Source organism: Eulemur rufifrons, chromosome 2 (assembly GCF_041146395.1).
Source record: "Eulemur rufifrons isolate Redbay chromosome 2, OSU_ERuf_1, whole genome shotgun sequence".
NCBI classification, from domain to species: Eukaryota; Metazoa; Chordata; class Mammalia; order Primates; family Lemuridae; genus Eulemur; species Eulemur rufifrons.
Genome location: NC_090984.1, coordinates 27,755,322 through 27,773,712, shown reverse-complemented (window position 1 = coordinate 27,773,712; position 18,391 = coordinate 27,755,322). Strand labels below are relative to the sequence as shown.

The window sequence follows — 18,391 nt, the reverse complement described above, 5'->3', positions numbered from 1 at the left end:
GCAGGCACACGCCTCCTTCCTCCCTGCCATCCTGTAAGGTGTTCCTGGGCCACGCTCATCCCTTGGGGCACACTCTCCTCATGAGGGGCCCCCCACTCCCACAATCAGGGCTAACGGGGCAGCCCCGTGGGCCCCCAAGGAGTCCAAGCCCTTTGGCATGTTTCGAGTGCGCCTGCCGGGTGAAGTCACAGAGGGGGCTTTGCTCCTCCCACTCTGTGTGCCCCAGAACAGAGGACTTGGGAAGCCTAGGCTTCAGGCCTGTACTGGATTGAAAAGTCCCCCCAAAACTCATGTCCACCAGGAACCTGTGCCTGTGTCCTTACTTGGAAATAGGTCCTTGCAGATGCATTCGGATGGAGTCACTCTGGAGTAGGGTGAGTCCTAATCCGGTGATGGGAACTTGAACACGCAGAGACACACAGAGAGCGAGCAGTGAAGCGGAGACTGGAGAGCCACGTCCACAGGCCAGGGAGCGCCAAGAATGGCCTGCGTGCCACCAGAGCCCGGCGCTGCCAGCACCTTGATTTTGGACTCCTGGCCTCCAGGTCTGAGGACAAATTCCTGTCATTTTAAGCCACTAAGTTCGTGGTGCTTTGTTGTGTCTGTCCTAGCAAACTGACACAAGTCCCTGCCCTGGCCCCTGGGAGTGCCAGGCACTGAGGCGGCTGTGGACGGAACTGCCCAGGCCTCACACACAACCCGCTTCAGCGCACACCGGGGAAGGCCGGCGGGGCGAGATGCTGAGTTCCTCATGGGCCCTCAGGGGAGGCTGACACTGCAGGTCGGGGGACCACACTTGGAGTAGCCAGGGCCTAGAATGGTGGTCCCCAAACTTGGGTCCACATCAGGACCACCTGCAGGGCCCTGTCCTCAAGTTCGATTCATGGTTTGGGGAGGTCAAGAATTTGCGTTTTCCTCTACAATCCTGACACTGCTCCACGGAGCCACACTTGGAGACACATCGGCTTACGGCTTGCCAGCTGGAGGGAAGCCCCGTTGCAGTCAAGAATATTTCTAGGGGTTGGGCGCGGTGGCTCACACCTGTAATCCTAGCACTCTGGGAGGCTGAGGCGGGTGGATCGCTCAAGATCACAAGTTCAAGACCAGCCTGAGCAAGAGTGAGACCCCGTCTCTACTAAAAATAGAAAGAAATTATATAGACAACTAAAAAATATATATATATATATATAAAATTATCCGGGCATGGTGGCGCATGCCTGTAGTCCCAGCTACTCGGGAGGCTGAGGCAGGAGGATTGCTTGAGCCCAGGAGTTTGAGGTTGCTGTGAGCTAGGCTGATGCCACGGCACTCTAGCCTGGGCAACAGAGCAAGACTCTGTCTCAAAAAAAAAAAAAAAAAAACTATTTCTAGGGAAACACTTGGCTGCCTGAAGAGCTCTGTCAGGACAGATGAGTCTCCAGGCCTCCGATAACTCGCTGTGATTTCTTTTCCTTTCTAAATATTCACTGTCATGTCTAATTTTTATCTGCTTTCTTTCTGTTACTGTTTTCTTATCTTGGGCCCCAAAGCATATAAGCTCCAAGCCCCACGCGGTCAGACCTGCCCCTGCTCATGAAATTAAGTCCTTCTGTGGGGAACAGCCCTGGATGAGGGGCTGAAGGAGCAGTGTCCTTGAGGTACGGATGGAAGCAAATGCGTTTGCCGGTCAGGTGGGGGGACAGGACGCGTGACTTGAGCCATCTCCCACCCTGTGCTGCGCCTCCTCTGTGTTGTCTGATGACACAAGCCCCAGTAAGTCTCTGGTCATGGTGTGGTGAGGCTGAGACCCCAAGAGGTCAAGTGACCTGCCCAAGGCCAAGCGCCAACCTCCCACCTACCAGCCTCCCGCCTTCCCCCAAAGGGCAGCCTCTGTCTCAGGCTCTGGAACAGGCTGGGAGGCCCGAAGGGACAGCCCTGAGGGCAAGGACTGGAGATGCCCTCCCAGCCCCACCCCCATAGCCCCCAGCCCCCTCTGGGTCAGCTGGGACTGACTGGAGGAAGAGGCCCACCCTGCCCTCACCCCCAAGAGCCTGTGGAGTGGCCGAGGCCAGTGGGCGTGGGAGGGCTGCCCAGGGCTGCTGCTGGGCCCCTGGGCCCCAGAGCGGCCAGCCTCTCCTCCACTCCAGGGAACTCCCTCCTGCCTCCCCAACTCATACCCAGGCAAGAAACAGGCGCCAGCCAGGCTTGGCCCCACACCGGCTTTTATTCACACCTACCCCCAATGCTGCCAGCAGACAGGGACTGACCCAAGGGCTGGGGGACCCTAACATGAAAGGAGCATCTGAGGTACGGGGCTCCCTGAGAGCACAGGAGAGGAGGCTGGGCCCAGGTAAGGTAAGGCTGGCCCCCCGAGACCCACAAGCACACGTGGGCCAGCACTAGCTAAAAATGAGGCTATGGGGCCTTTTGGTACGAGGGGACCTGGACCCAATGCCTGGAAGAAGGCGGGCAGGCTGGGAGGTGGGGCAGGGAGGCCCACCATGCTGAGAAGGAGGCCTCCCGATTCTGGGAGCAGGGCCACTGGCAGCAGGCGTGGGACTCAGGCTGAGACAGGCTGACTGGAGAGAGCCTCAAGGTGTCCCGACCCCTACAATGGGGCTCGGGGAGCAGTGCCAGTGTTTGAGAACCCTGCCTTCAGGGGCAGCTCAGAAACCTGCGGTCAGGGCGCCATCATTCTTCTGAGCGGGTGCAGGCAGAGGGAGGGGCAGAGGGCTGGAGAGCTGGCACTGCCACACCCCAGGCTCAGGCTGGCGCAGTCAGGGCGGTGAGCTGGGCCTCTGCCTCCCTGGGGCCAGGGTGGGTGAGGGTCAGGGGTGCATATACCCTCCCAGGCTGGGAGAGGGTAGTGACAGGGCATAGAGCCCCTTGTCTATCCCCAGGCTGCCCTGCAGGGAGTCCGCAGCCCCAGCCCACTGACCCGCTTTGGGACCACGGGCCCATCTAGTGCAAATGAGGCCCTGAGAGGGTAAGTGCTTTGTGCAACAATGCACAGCAAGTTGACACAACCCATGTAACCTAATGGCCAGGGTCAGGGCAGGCCTGAGCCATGAGCCAGGCAGGGGGTGGGTGAAATGACAAGTCCCCTCCTGGCCTCTGCCCCACTCAGGCCTCTCCTGCACAGCTACCCAAAGACATCCCAGGAAGAGCAGACCAGCCCTGAGGAGGGCCCCGCCAGCAACGTCAGGTGCAGAGGAGGGCAGGGGCCCAGATCCCGGCCTAAACACGCTCCCTAAAACTAAATCCGATCCTAAAAAGATCCAAATCAAACAGAAACTTGACAAAAATAGTCAAGTCTTACAATGACGCACTCTGCACACACATACACAACAGGCGCGTGTGCACACACGCCCCTGTCCCTGCGCACGAGGCACACTCCGCCCGTGTTCTCAGCACTGGCTGCACACCCACGCCCACCACGTCCACACCCGCACACACCCCGTGCTCAGACGCCCTCTGGGGCCCACCTCCCACCCAGCGGAGTGCCAGGGTCTCAGTGATGACTGCTGACATGGAGGGTGTAGAAAGCCCAGGGCTCCGGGACATAGATGACACCCGGGTACTTCTTTCTGAGTACAGGGTCATTCCACAGCCAGACCACCCAGAGTGCCACCAGCAAGAGGGTGAGGGCGAAGGAGGAGAAGAGGAAGAGGCCGTTGCTGTCGAGGAAGAGGTGCTTGCGTTTCTGGTGCAGGACGAGGGCCAGCATGGCGAAGAAGGTGAAGATGAAGAGGATGAAGATCTGGCCCTCGGTGACCAGGTACCTGGAGAGGCCGGTGGAGAGGCAAGGTGGCTGCCACGGCAACTGCGTCCTGCCTGGCATCTCTCCCCGTACTGGGGCCCAGCCTGCCCTCCCGAGCAGTCAGAACAGCCCTCTGGTGAGAGGGCTCAGTGAACCAGGCCAGGCTAAGCCACACCCGCATGCAGAATATTGAGTTGGCTTGTAGAGTTACTATTAATGTTGTTTGTTGCCAATATTTAAATAATGGAATACCTGAAAATGGATTTCTGGCTGCTCCGGTCACATCAGGCTTTATTTCCACATGATAAAAACTGACTGGAGGAGAAAGTAGCTACCCCCTTTAGAGAAAGCATTGCTCTACAGTTTGCCACAGTCCTCACCATTCCCTATTGCCTCACTTGCTGCCCACTTGATGTATTTCTGTTACCTGCTTGGTTCCTGCAGGTATTTGAGTTTGGAATATAGCAGCAATTTACGGAAGTTGTAATTATTGTCTCCTTGAAGGCTGAGACATGGTCTCAGATCACCCAGGGTTCCTGCGATGCCCAAGACAGTACCTAGCACATGGCCAGGAGCTCAATAGCACTTATTGGAGGTCCACTCCCCCGCCTCTAGGGAGAACCGTAATGCTGACCCCTTACCCTCAAGGAACTACAGCTCTGCAACTCAGTGGCTGTGTGACCTTGCAGAATTCCTATGACATCTTGGAGCTTCTGTTTCCTCACTTACGAAGGGGGCATAAATGGCCGTACCTCTCAAAGTTACTGACAAGAGCTCTGTACATCTCTCACTTGGAAAAGCAATTGTTCAACCTATGACTGCAGCTACTACTGTAGCTATCACTGTACCAACACGCTATGGAAGAGAACTAGGCAGGTTGGTACCGGTTATCAAAAGAGAAAAAAGAAAAAAAAATACTAGGCAGGAAGCTCTTTCCCTCTTGCCGTAGTTGCCACCCATTCCTTTTAATTCTGTCCTCAGGGAATACACAGGTTAGCCCAGGTGGGCCCTCTCAGCCAGGCAGGGGACAAGCCCTAGAGATGGGCTGGAGCTTGCCCCGGGAAAGGAAGTCCTTTTCATTTTCAAGGAGGCCTCCCATCAGGTAAGAGCCCAGGCCTGTCCCAGGTCCTTCCTCCGATACCTGCAATCCCCGGGGGACCTGTGGTAGCAAAGAGGCTACCATAAGGCACTGTCACAGTCCCTAGTAGATAAAGGAGGAAGCAGGGCCCTGAGAGGGCCAGTGTCACCTGGGGCCACATAGCAGGTCTGTGGTTCAGTCAGTGCCCCTCCCCCGTGAACACTCACCAGTAGTACAGGCCGCTGGGCACCACCAGCAGCAGGGCAGACCGTGGCATCAAGCTCTCAGCTTTAGAGGCAGTAAAACAGCCACTGAAGTACATGAAGAGGATGAGGAAGAAGGGGATGTACCTGCGACAGGGAGGCCAGTGCCTGAGAGGGCTGTGGGGTGGCCCTGGCCACCACCTCCAGCCAGGTCTTCCTCCCTGCTGCCTTTCACTGGCTCCTTGCACCATCCCATGGAGTGTGGGCCCATGGAGCTGCCGCATGGTTTACAAAACACCTGGCTTAGGTGAGCAGTGCTCCACCCCACCCAGCCTTTCCCGTGCTGGGGGTAACGGTGGGACGCGAACAGAGCAGGGAAGGCAAGGCACGTGCACACCAGAGGCCCATGGCTACAGGCATGGGCACCTTCCACCCCGCCCTGGCCACCGCTCACTCCACAGGGGTGGGGTGGTCTCTGTCCCACCCCCAGACACTGCAGCCCCAACCCCATACTGGCCTGGAGACAGGTGTACCCAGTGGGCTGAAGATGGAGAGGGTAGGGGTCCTGGTTAATAAACAAGACCATGAGAACAGCACCTCCCACGGGGGGAGGGTGGGCAAGAGCTCTGTGGGGCCCCTCACTAAGCTCAGCTCACAGCCTCACCCCGAAACATCTTGCCCCAAAGTACCACCTCCCCCTTCTGAGCAAATAGGTCCCCTCTGCCATCTGCGCTCTCACACCCCCCTCTTCTCTCCTGCGGGTCCACCCCCATCTCCTTACCCCCCACCCCATCACCCCACTCCCAGAGCGCTGCTACCGCCTCTGCTCCCCCTCCTGCCCCAGCCTCCCACTGGGCAGGGCTTGGAGGCCGGGGAGAGCTGGCGGGAGGCCTGGCCAGACGCCAAGGACCTGGAAAAACCCGGGGGGAGTTGGGAGGAGGGGAGCCCAAACAGCACTGTCCTTCCCCCCACTGCCCACCACTCCTGTCCAGCTGGCTCTCCTCAGCTTCCTCCACTGCCACAGAGCAGGCCTGACACGGTGGGGGACCCTCCTGCGCCCCGCCCCCACGGCACCATCTGGGGGGTTGTTTATCAGGGCTGCGTCCTCCTCTCCCCCACCTCTGGGCTTGGCGAGGGAGGGACGACGGCCGCCCGCTGCCCTCTGGTGGCTGCCGCGGGCATTGCGGGCTGGGAGGCGGCGGAGGGCGGGCGGCCGGGCGCAGGGCCAGGCAGGGCGGCTGGGTGGCTGGGTCTCCCGGGCAACCTCTCAGGAGGCCGAGCTCAGGCGCCTTCCAGGGAAAGAGGAGTCATTCCAGATGCTCCGCTCAACACACGGAGACCTAGGGCCCAGTTAGTCTCGTCCAGTGTGTCCCCCAGCCAGTGGGATAGACCACCGGGTCTCTGGCACAGACCAGCGGGCCCATCACTCACCACATGGAGTGGCCCAGGTACTCGTCGTAGTAGTAAAGCAGCTCAAAGGAGTCGATCTGAGGGATAGAGGGGCACGTCGGTCCAGGGACCCCAAGCAACCTCTCTGGCCACCCTCCTCCCACCCCAGGCCTCCCCCCAACTGCCCTCACTCCCTACCCAGGGCCTTGCCTTCCCTTAGAGGGGGCCCAGGTGGGAGCCCCTCAATGTGCCACTTCCTAAAATGCGTGTGCATGCTAGCTTGGCCCGGGTGACAGTGCCCTCACGTAGTAGCAGTATGCCTTTACTAGAAGGACAAGGGCAGTGATGGGTTGGGGCGATTCCTTTGGCCCTTGAGGACAGACTGTGCCCACAGGGCTTACATGTGGGGGGCGGGAGGTGGCCTCACCAGTGTCTCGGGCTTGAGATTCTTGATGATGGGGTTCTCACGCACGGACAGGTGGTGCTGGTAGCCACTGAAGAGCAGGCGGTGGTTGACGGAGTCACCCACCAGGTGGATGCTGGCGCCCATGATGAAGGTGATGATGCTGACGTAGGTGATCGAGCGCGGCAGGGTGCGGGGGGACCGCTCGATGAGCTGGGGTTCAGAGTGAGGCCAAGAGCATGACCCTGTCTCTGCCTCCCTATGACACCTTCTGCTTCCCTCCCTCACACCTGGGCTAGGCTGGATGCTACCACCTGGAAAGTCACTCCAAAAGTGGGGGGTCCCTTCAGCAGGCCAGCCCAGCCTCCAGATTCTCACACGATCCCCGTGAACCCAGCAGGGGCCAGGAACAGCACCCCCTTTTCCTAGGGAGGAAACAGACTCAGAGGGCACAACTCATTGTCCAGGGTAACATCAGAGCCACGTGCTGGACATGACAACCAGGCCTTTGATGTAGGAGTCCAGGCTCCCAGCCCAGCCCTCCCACGGGCCCCAGCTGTGCCCCTGGGAAGCTGGGCTGGCCTGCTGAAGGGACCCCGATTTCTGGGTGACTGGATCATGGCAAACATGAAGAAATGTCAGGACTGGGAGCAGGTGCTTCTGACATGACATTATTTAACTGAAAACACACCTGAGTTCTGAGATTATACCCTTCCTACTTGTGGAGATTTGAACTGTCTTTCCTCATAACAAAATGACGGGGACAGTAGATGGCGATACTGGTTGAGTATCCCTTTTCAGAAATGCTAGGGACCAGAAGTGTTTTGCATTCTGTATTTTTTTCAGATTTTGGAATATTTGCACATATATAATGAGATATCTTGGAGGTGGAACACGAGTCTAAACATGAAATTCACTTATGTTTTATACATACCTTATGCAGAGAGTGTGAAGGTAATTTTATACAATATTTTAAATAATTTTGTGCATGAAACAAAGTTTGTGTTAAGTACTTATGTGTGGAGTTTTCCAATTGTGGCATCATATTGGTGCTCAAAAAGTTTCAGATTTTGGAGCATTTCAGATTTTGGATTAGGGCTGCTCAATGGGTAGCAATTTTAAGAGCCCTTATTTGGCAAAGTGCAAAGCTGGCAGCAGCCCCTGCTCTGGGCTCCCAGTGACATTTCGAAGTCAGGACTCCCTAGGCCAGAGGACAGAGTTCAGCCACCGCTGCTGCCTTTTCTTCTGCCCAGCCCCCACCTACCTTCCCAATTGGTCCCTGACCTCTCTCTTGACCACCCCCCCCCCAATCACTTCTGTCTCAGCCTCCCAGAATGTTTTCTGATTTTCCAAGCACACCTAGTCCTTCTGCCTGAACCTCTCCCACTTCACCTGCTGCCACACCAGGCTGAGGCCCACATCAAATGTCCCTCCTTGTGGGGGCCTTCTCCATCCCTCCGGCTCTGCCTTCCCTGGGCCCCCGCAGTAGGCAGGGAAATGCCCGAGCCAGGGCACAGGCCTTGGCACCAGGTAGTGGGAGGAATGAGGCCGGGGGGCGGGGGGAGGATCTGGACTGTACCTTGAGCAGGAGAAAGGGCGTGATGACGTTGTAGGCCATGTGGAAATAGTCCCCCACGCTGGGCTTGTTGAGCGGAAACCATTCGAGAGGGAACACCAGCTGGGGAGCAAGGAGAAGACCGGGCTCACCCGGGCACAGCCCGTGAGGGCCCTGGGACCCTGCCCCACCCCCATCGCGTACACGCAGTTCTTGCTGTGATCTCTAGGGACCCTCTTGGCAGCCCTGGGATGAAGTATTCACAGACAGGGAAACTGAGTCCCAGAAAGGCAAGCAGACTTGTCCCCCAGTTACACAGGTCCTGGATGTAAATCCAGGACCTGACCCTGTGTCCCCTTGCCCAGTGGAACCTCCCTGGATACCAGCCTGGGAGTCGGCAGCCTCCTTTGGGACTTGGTTGTGCCACCAACTTCCTGGGTGACCCTGGGCTAGTCCTTTCCCTCTCTGGGCCTCAGTTTCCCCATCTGTAACACAAGAGAGATGGCCCAGGTAGTCTACTTGGACCCTGAGGGCTCTGGCACTCCAAGGGTCTACCGTGATGACAGTGTCTCCTGACCGCTAGGCTGGGTGGGGAAAATGTGCTATCCACTGAGTGGACGGACTGCTTCCCAATCCAGTCAAGGGTACGTTAGGAAACAAAGTAGAAAATAAGTACTTTCTACAAAGTAGCTGCAATTCTTCCTTCCCCACCTTCCCTGACAGAGGAAGGGGGGTGGGGCCGTTTCTCCTGTCTGTAATGCCCTCTCCCCGCCTCCCGCTCTACCGCGGCGTCCTGGCCTTGTCCAGGACAGTGTTAAAACCCCTGTGCAAGGTCCAAACATTTTACCAAATTGTGCTCCTAGTATCTGTTGATTGAAAACATATGCAATGACCAAAAGTGTCCATCAAATATTTAAACGGTTGTCTCTTTTAACTCAGAAATCCCATATTGGATAAAACAAACCTGCAGAAAAAAGACTCAGGACACAGAAATCTCGCTCTCTCTCTCTCTCTCACTCAATGTGTGTGTGTGTGTGTGCATATCTGTATCCTTGCTTATATCAAGACATATTAATATATGTTTGCTGAAACACTGTGATGGCAAAATCCCAGAAATAGGCTGACTCTTCAATAAAACAGGACTAGTTGAATACGTTATAGTACTTCTTTACTATGGAAGGTTAAGTAGCCATTAACAGAAATGACATTTTGTATTCTTTTTTTATTTTTATTTTTTAGAGACAGGATCTCACGATGTTGCCCAGGCTGGACTTGAACTCCCAGGCTCAAGTGATCCTCCTGCCTCAGCCTCCTGAGTAGCTGGGACTACAGGCATATTCCATTGCACCCAGCTCATGATATATTCTAAAGTAAAATAAGCAAGCTGGAGAATAACATATAAAGTCTCATTGTGGTTAGAAAAAAAGAAAAAGGATGTATATATGTGTTTGTATGAGCAGAGAAAGGAGTGGAAGGATGTTCCCCGAACTGTCAACAGTGAGAGTGGAAAGGGCTAGGGAGAGTCTAACTTTACTTCTTTATGTTATAACTACAACATGTTACTTTTATAACTTGTAAAAGTTTTTATTTTTAGTTATTACAAATCTTGGGACTATAATGCATACATTTGAAAAGCTCCAGTGTATACATGAGCTTTTCAAACATACACTCTCCCAATGAGTCCCACGTAGGGTCGTAGTGGCCACAGCAGTTCTGGGAAGGACGGGGGAAGTGATGTGCCCAATAGGAGATCCTGTTAGGCCAGTGGAGGCTGAGCCCTCAGTGAGTGAGGAGAGCCACCAGCCCAGCCCTGGCCTTTCTCCCTCTCCCCAGAGGACCAGTTTGACAGAAGCTCTGGCCCCCAATATATGGGACCTTCATGCTGCAAGAGGGCTCAGAGCAGCCAGTCCTCTTGGAGATGAGAAAAATGAAACCCAGAGGACAGGGAGTCGCCCAGGGTTACCCACAACCCACAAACCTGACCAGATGTCCTGACTCCTGGCTCAATCCCTCTTCTTTTTCCCACATCTGGACAGTGACATGTCAACCTTTGTAAGAGTCAGACATGAATGACAAGAAAAGCCATCATCCACCGTAACTCCCTTCCCACTGCCAGGACAGCTTTCCTTTGTCCCCATCGAGTCTTTGACCCCAGGCAGACGAGACTGCTACTGACTTGCCATCAGTCTACAGGCCTTGCAGGCACCTTTTTTCTCCTTAAGTTTTCCAGGTTGCTCTATAGTATCCGTAATTTCTGTTTAACGGCCAGGAAACATTCTCTGTAATGGATACAGCAAAGCTGATTTACCCAGTCCCTACTGCCGGACACCGCAGTCACTTCCAAGATCTGGCTATTATGAGCAACACTGCAGTGAACATCTTTGGGTGGAGAAGCCGTTGTTTCTTGCTGATGACATCCTCAGGGCACATTCTTGGAAGGGACATTACTGGGTCAGGATGTGAGGATTCTGGATACTTCTATGACGGAGAGTTGAACTTTGTCGGGAAGGGGGTGGGCTCTGGGGCCAGAGTGCCTGGTGCAGAGAGGCTGGCTCCTCCGCTTGCCACTCGGGTGACCCTGAGCCAGTTACTCTCTAACCTCAAGTTTCCTCATCTATAAAACCGGGATTAATAATAGTGTTGATGTGGGAATTAAATTTAAACATGTAGAGAGCTCAGAACAGAGTAAGTATTCAATGTATGTTAGCTGCCATTTTTATCTTGCTGTAATTATTATATTTCATTCAATAAAAATACCTTGAGCACTTATCGTGTTAGGTACTAGTCCAAGCACTAGTTATCACCTTGCTAACCTGCTTTCCAGAGGGCTCTGCTAACGTGCATTACCACCAGCATGTATGGGGGACCAGTTTCAGCGCTGGATATTGTTATTTTTATACCTCCCAACCCCCCCCCCCAATAACAACATGGTACATGGTGGTACCTCACTCAATTTTTTCACACTCTGTTGTCCATCTGTCTGTCTATCCATCCATCCATCTATTACAAGTGAGGGGCTTTGGTGCTTCCAGTATTAATCTCTTGTGTGGAGGCCACCACTGTACACTGATGTACGAAGCAGCCTAGGAGGGAAGGGGGTGGTTTCCCCAGACGGCACTAAAAACCACCTGAGGCCCAGAGCATCTATAACATGCAGAATCAGCCTGTGCTCTTCACCTCCAGAAGAATGCTGCGGCCCACGGCAGTGGGGAAGGACGGCGGGCACTCCTTCCTTCCAGGGGGCTCTTGTCAGGCTGATGATCTGGGTAACCTGGTTCACCTGCTTCGAGACCAGGGCTACAGGCGGTTACAGTGTGACTGCTCAGAGTCGGGCACAGTGTGACTAGCCAGGCTTCCCACCCCGTGCCCGCACTTGCAGGCAGTAGCCTGACCTACCCCAGGCACAGAGCTAAGGGACAGGACGGCCGCCAGGCTGTTCTCTTCACTTCACTGGGAGATAAAGGAGAAGTGACTTGTCTACGGTCACTCAGCGAACCCAGGTCACACTAAGCCTCCCCAGCACTGGTCAGGGCTCCGTCCCCAGCCTCACACTCACCATGGCAATGGGGCGGCCAAAGTCCAGAACCCAGTTCTGCAGCGTGAAGTAGAACCAGAGGTCGAGGTGGAAGGGCGCTGTGCCGGCAGCCTGGTCAGCGCTGACGGAGCCGTGCCTGGGAGAAGCAGACGGGAGGGTCAGTCCTTCCCTCCTCCTGGCAGAATCTTCCCCTGAGTTGAGCCACAGAAGGGGCTGGGGACTCGAGGGCAGCAGGAGACACTCACGACTGAGTTCTAGGGGAAGGGTTTTGCCGGAAACACTGGGGTCGGGCCCTGTGGTCGTGGGGAAGGGGGACTGCAGCTGGCCTGACCGCAGCTTCCCTGTGGGCGAGGAAGGAAGCTCCCAAACCGGGATGGTAAGAGTTGGGTGTTCTCCCCTAAAGAATAATGGGGGAAATCAAATAAGGCAAAAGATGTAAACGCGGCTAAAAAACGTGAAACATGATGAAGGACAGCAGCAGCTACACTTTACTGCGTGCTTACATGTTCCGGGCACTGTTGTTAGCTGCTTGCACGTATTATCTCATTTAACTCACTTAGTCCTCCCAGAAACCCTTTGAGGCTGGAATATTACCCCCATTTTACAAGCGAAAAGTTGAAGCCCAAGAGGTTAAGTAACTTGTCCAAGGTCACACAGCCAAGGTGATGACCCCAAATGATTGGGCCCCAGCGCTTATACTTTTAACCTCCATCCCATAGTCGTATCCATAGTGATGGCCTATGGGAAGGGCATGTGACCTGCGCTGGAGCAACCAGAGCCCTCCAGTGAAACTGCCTTAGAGAGACTGAGAGGGACAGGGCCTCCGCGCCGCAGGCTCCTGAACTGTGAGGGGTGAGCTTGGGCTGCTGGTGTTCCTCCTCGCCCCAGGCCACAGTGGCAGCTGAGAGGGAAGCCTGCAGGGACACGCAGATGTGGGAGACACGGCAAGCAGCGGAATACCACCTCAACACACCTTTGGGCGCCTGTGCCTCCCACAGAGCAGTCAGTCATCTGCTGTCTGCAGGCGCGCTAAAGTTCAAGGGTCAGTGCCACCTCCTCCGGGAAGGCTTCCTTGAGGAAGCTTTCCCCAAAGTCCCGCCAGCCCACTCCAGGGGGACACTTCCTCGCTAGCTCGGTCTGGCCATGCCACAATGGGGCTGGAGCGTGCTCTCCCTTCTCAACCCTCAAGAAAAGTGGTGCTCTTTAAGGTTCTCCCAACTCAGCCGCCTGCCTATCAGCATCCAAATCCCCTTTACAGCGTCCCTGCTGTTACTTGCACCCCTCCAGTGACAAGCAGCCCACTGCCTCCTAAGATGACTGAGGTGTGAGTTTCATTGTCCCTTTTGTGCCAAGGACAGGTGCTGTGGGACACGGATCTGTATTCTCCAGCATCCTCAGCTCAGTGACTGGCGGATGTAGAACACTCACATTTATCAGTTACTGCTTTTCTAGGGGCAAACATGAGCTTAGGGGCACCAAGACTTCCCTCTGTCAATGCCGCTGTTGCTTCCGTAATTTTCCAGGACCCTTTTCAACCAATCCCAGGGACGACCTGCACCAGGCTGGCAGAGCAACCCAGGACAGGGAGGCAAGCTCTTGGGGATCTCAGCATCTTCTGATGGCAAGCAAGACAGGTGGAATGGGCCTTCCCTGGGTCAACTAAGTCTTCCTGTCTCCTCTGCTCAGGGCCCCCACCCGCCACTTAATGAGCACCCGCTGTGTGCCATGCTGGGCGCTTTACCCACACTGCCTCATCTGGTCCTTGCAGTAACACTGGGAGGCAGGAGCTGTTACCCTCCTGCTTTACAGATGAGGATGCTGACGCTTGGAGGGGTTACGTGCTTAGCCCAGGTCACCCACATAGTGAGGAGCTGCAGCAACTAGGCTTGTCTGCCTGTTTCCTACCTGCTGCTGCTTCTGGTGAGAGATGATGTTTCCTTGGCCACAGGGAGGGCCGGTGACCCAGGTTGGCCCAGTGGGACTTTTATTAAAACTAGAGTTGGGGGAAAGAGCTCCTTCCTTCCTGGTGCTGGGGCTCTAAGGATGCAAGCCCAGGGCTGCCTGCAGCCAAGGTTCCACCCTCAAGAACAGCCAGGTGAGAACGTAGCACCCTGCAGAGAGGATCAGGGAAATGAGGGAGAAGAGGCCCCGGTAGTGTTCGTGTTCCCAGTTCCAGGCATCTGCAGGCAAGTGCTGCAGTTCACACTGGCTTTCTGTTACTTGCAACCCAGGAGTCCTGAACAGCACAGAATTCAAAACTGCATTCGTGATATGAACGCAAGACATGTGCCCTCAACAGCTTGCTATTCTGTTTTTGATTACTATAGTAAGCCATGTGGCTTATTAGGAGATCAAGTTGGAAAGAGATTGGCGCGGAGTGGAGCTGTATGCAAAGCCTGCATGAAGGAAGGGAGCCTCCATGAACCGACAGGTGGATTTAACTAGACAGAAAGCAGCAGGCAGGCAGGGTCAAAGGCCTGGAGGTGGAAGTGAGAGAAAGGCTCTGCGAGGAGTTGAGGAGCCTGGCTTGCTGGAGGCAGAGAAAGAGGCGGGGGGGGGGGGGGGGGGGTGGCTGGGTCTTCAGAACGGGCAGATATTCAGAAAGTAACTGTGAGGACATCCCAGGGGTCTGAGACGAGTGACCAGCATCGAGGCCCCACCTGGCCCCTTCCTCTAGTGACCATCAGGGCAAAGCCTCAAAAAGCAGACAGGGATAACCTCCAGGCCTGAAGAATTGGGACAGAGGAGGATAAGAGCCCTCAGTGTTTTGCTCTGGAACCTCCCAACTGGGCGGAGTTTAGTACAAGGAAGAAAGGGATTCTGGAAGCCGGGGGAAGCACTTAGGTGTGTGTCTCTTGAAGCTATGGGTGTACACACTAGGGACTCAGGAACTACTTCTTCCTCAGGGAGCACCTCAGTCAATGGGAATCCTTGTCATTAGTCTAGCCCAGCTTAGTAGGGCAGCGGGTGGGGGGGAAAAAGGCAAACACAGGGGCAGACACCCAGCCTGGGAATGAAGATTGATCAGCACCCAACTGGTTTTCTTCTACGGGGACTCTGACCACAGGAGACAAATCGTGGAGGGTAAAGGCATCCTCTCCCCCAGCCCCTGTCCTGGGGATGAGAAAACCTGTCCCAAGATCCTGACTCCACAGACTTCACACCCTGAGCCCCCAGCCTGTGCCAGCCCTAGGTCTCAACCACCAGCAACTGCTGCTGGGAACAATGGTGAAAGCACAAAGGCCGGTAACCTGAAACAAGGTGATCTTTTCTCTCCTCCACAGTGTGACATACCTACCATATGGGGAAACTGACACCATGACAGCTGAGGAGTGCACACCATACGGTTAAAAGTCAGCAGCATGTGTGGGACTGCCTAGCAGGAAAGGAACGGTCTCACCCTGAAGAAGTCAAGCAGTGATCCATGAATGGGGACTACAGATGGGTTGCTTTGGGTTCTATATAAAAAATGGTGAAATACCAGACATGATGGAAAGTTTGAACAACAAAATGAGGAAATGAAGGCAAATACTAAGAGAGACAGAAAAAAAAGGCAATTCGAAACTCCAGGAAAAACAAAAGCAATATAAGAGAGCAAATGTAATTGTTGAACATTACTTGGCTCTGTAGGAAACAATATTTACATGCTTAAATAATGTAAACATTATATATTGATTTTCAATGTTTATAATCAATCCACAGACAAAACACGGAAGATAATTATGGTTAAAAAAACAGCAGGTAAATATAATCAACCTTGACAATATGAAAGTAAAACTACAGATGACAAGAATTGGGGGAAAGGGTGAGGAAAGCTATAGGGGACTAATATCCTCTTTTTAAAAAAGGAAGTCAAGAGATACTGCCTATGGCTGACCAAAAAAAGAAATAATGTTATATGCATATCCCCTAAAAGGCTACAAAGGTAACAATAGAAAAACCTAAAAATAGTGATAAAGAATCATCTTAGGAAGATGAAGGAGACGTAAGTGGGACTTAGAAGAGTTAACAGGTCTACACTAAGTATACTCAGTAAACTGTATCTAAATGAAAAAGGAAATACAGTCTGCAGTTCCTTAGTCCACATGCCCCTTAGTAGCAGGAGAAAGAGCCCAGGCTCTCAGACATTTCCCATCACTCCAAATCACACCACAGAATTCCTAAAATCAACTCTGAGCACACAGGTACTCAAAAACCTTCCATGGCTCCCGAGTGCCTATGGAACAAAGACTGTATCCTTAACCTGTCATTTAGGACAGTAACTAGGGTGACGCAAGTGAGGCACCTATGGCCCAACATTTGAGTAGGCACTCACTCCCGGGGTCATGCCCTACTCCAAAAGCAAGTGCCCCTAAGTTTTGCACTGTAGGCCCTCACTCTAGTCCCAGCCCTGCTGCCACTAAAGGTTTTTCACAGTCTGCATCCTCCTGTCACTTCCTTTTACACCAGGGAAGCCCCAGCACCACTGCACTCCTTGTGGTTCCCTACACCCTTTCCCCAGCTGGAACAGCCTTTCTTCCCTGCATCCCCTTCCTGAGTCCTCTGAGACTCAGCTCAAGTGCCACTTCCTCCACGAAGCCCTCCAAGTGATCTTTCATCCCCCCCTCCCCCCCTTGGGCTCTGTCCCTCCTGGCCCCTACTGGACTATCAGCCTCTCCTAGCTTCACCTTGCCCACCCCTTAGTGCCTGACATAGCGCTGGGCACACCAGAGGTGCTTAATGAATGCCTGCTGAACGCAATGAATGTTTCTGGTGAGCAAACCAGGAAGAAGGCAGAATGGAGCTCTGCCTGGTCTCAACTAGATAAACCCAAACTTCTCCCTTTTGGTGAGAGAAAGGTTCCTCATTCATCCATCCAGAGATGGGAGCCGCCACACTTCTCTGATGTCTCTTCCATAACATTCTCACCTGCTTGGGTTCCCCAGCGCAAGGGATGAGCCTCCTGATTAACAGCAGAATCTAAGTCCTATTCAGGGCTGGGGGACCCCGAGAACGTGGAGGTGGCACCCGAAACCTGCAGATGAGTTGCAGGCCCGAATGAGCTAATGTGTGTCCTGCCACCCCCACCCAAGTCCCCCGACCCCTGGAGCTCTCCCCAGATGCGCGACTGTCCTAGCACTGGCCGGGTCGTGAGGGTTTGCGCCGGGAGAAGGAAAACCTCAAACTCCGGACGGGGGCTCCTGCCAACGAGCGACACTGGAGCTGGGGGCGCTGAGCCTCGCTGGGCCCGGGGCTCCCCAGGAAGAGAAGGGACCGCGGAGGCGGGGCTCGGGCGAGCAGCCGCGAGGGCACTGCGTCCCCAAGCCCCCAGGCTCCGCTCCCCCGGCCCGCGCAGCAGAGGAAAGTCTGTCCCCGGCCGCCCCCACCGCATCACGTGGCGGGGACGTGGGGCCAGGCGCCGAGCCCGCCCGCTCCACCCGGCCGGCGCTCGCCCACCTGGCCTGCAGGAAGGAGGCGCCCGGCTGAGCGCCCGGGCCCCCCGCCGCTCCCGGGTGCTGCCGCCTCCGCGCCGCCGCCTCCATGGCTGCCGGCCCTCGGCCCTGCCTTCCCGGGGAACAGTCGGGCTCGGCTCGCCAGGCGGAGGCCACTGCAAGCACCGAGCGCGGGGGCGGGCCGGGCCGGCGGGAGGGCGCGGGGCCGGCGGGGGCGGGGACAGCGGGGCCCGGGGGCGGGAGCGGGAAGGAGGGAGGGAGGAAGGAAGAGGAGAAGGGAGGAAGGGAGGGAGGGAGGCGGGGCGAGCCCCGCGAGGGGAAGGAGGGGCGCGGCGAGGGCGGCGTCCAATGCGCGCAGCGGGGTGGCGGGCCTGCTTGCGCGGAGCGCGTGACCGGATGGAGGCTGGGATTTGTTGGGGTCCTCTGCGTTGCGGGGGACGGGAATCTGCCTAGGCTGGCTGAGGCCCGCATACGGGGCAGGGGTGGGGTCAGGACCTGGGAAGAGACTGAGATGACTCGAATGCTCCGCTGGGCAGGAAGCGAGGCAGAATTTCTTGGGGGACAGGAAGGCAGGGGGTTTCATGTACTTGCAAGCTGTACTAGGCGCCTTCCTTCTTCCCATGAAAGATGTGTCGTCTTAAAAATGTCAACCCTGTGACTCTTGATGTTAGGAGCTAAGTAATCGGTGGGTTAGGAGGGTAGGACGCAAGGGAAGCAGCGAAATCTCTCCAAGGTGGGGTGGGGTGGTCCAGATTCCAGTCGTGGCTTTGTCACTGCCTTAGATTTTGTGGCTTTGGAAAAGTCTCTTCTGCTCTCTCTGGTTCAAACTCGTGCTAACTCCCTGCTGTGCGCAGCGCTCTGTGCTGGGAGGAGCAGATAAACCCTGCTCCACTCGTGCTCACATTCGGGTTTCTTGGTAAGTCGAGCCAGGGGGAAGTATCGTGAGGGCTGAGACATGGAGGTTGTGGGGTCACACAGGGTCTCAGGAGGACGGACATCCTAGCTGTGACTTGGACTTCCGAGCTGACAATGAAGTGTGGGCAGGAGCTGGCCAAAC

General features: G+C 55.3%; 1 protein-coding gene across 1 annotated transcript; it reads right to left on the bottom strand.

Moving 5' to 3' along the window:
* Nucleotides 1-2,190: 2,190 nt before the first annotated feature.
* Nucleotides 2,191-17,490, bottom strand: CLN6 (CLN6 transmembrane ER protein). Its single transcript, XM_069458349.1, has 7 exons — nucleotides 17,339-17,490; nucleotides 11,924-12,038; nucleotides 8,392-8,490; nucleotides 6,837-7,025; nucleotides 6,452-6,507; nucleotides 5,045-5,167; nucleotides 2,191-3,761 (listed from the first exon to the last, which is right to left on the bottom strand). The coding sequence occupies exons 1-7, from the start codon at nucleotides 17,422-17,424 to the stop codon at nucleotides 3,491-3,493; spliced, it is 939 nt and encodes a 312-aa protein (XP_069314450.1). The 5' UTR covers nucleotides 17,425-17,490; the 3' UTR covers nucleotides 2,191-3,490.
* Between the last annotated feature and the right edge of the window lie 901 nt (nucleotides 17,491-18,391).

Bases quoted from the DNA above. Each gene is read 5' to 3' on its own strand.
- CLN6 (XM_069458349.1), bottom strand. From the start codon at position 17,424: ATGGAGGCGGCGGCGCGGAGGCGGCAGCACCCGGGAGCGGCGGGGGGC. The intron at 8,491-11,923 runs GTGAGTGTGAGG...CTTGCTCCCCAG, and splicing joins TTGGCCGCCCCATTGCCATG to CTGGTGTTCCCTCTCGAATG. The intron at 3,762-5,044 runs GTGAGTGTTCAC...CGGCCTCTCCAG, and splicing joins CCCAGCGGCCTGTACTACTG to GTACCTGGTCACCGAGGGCC.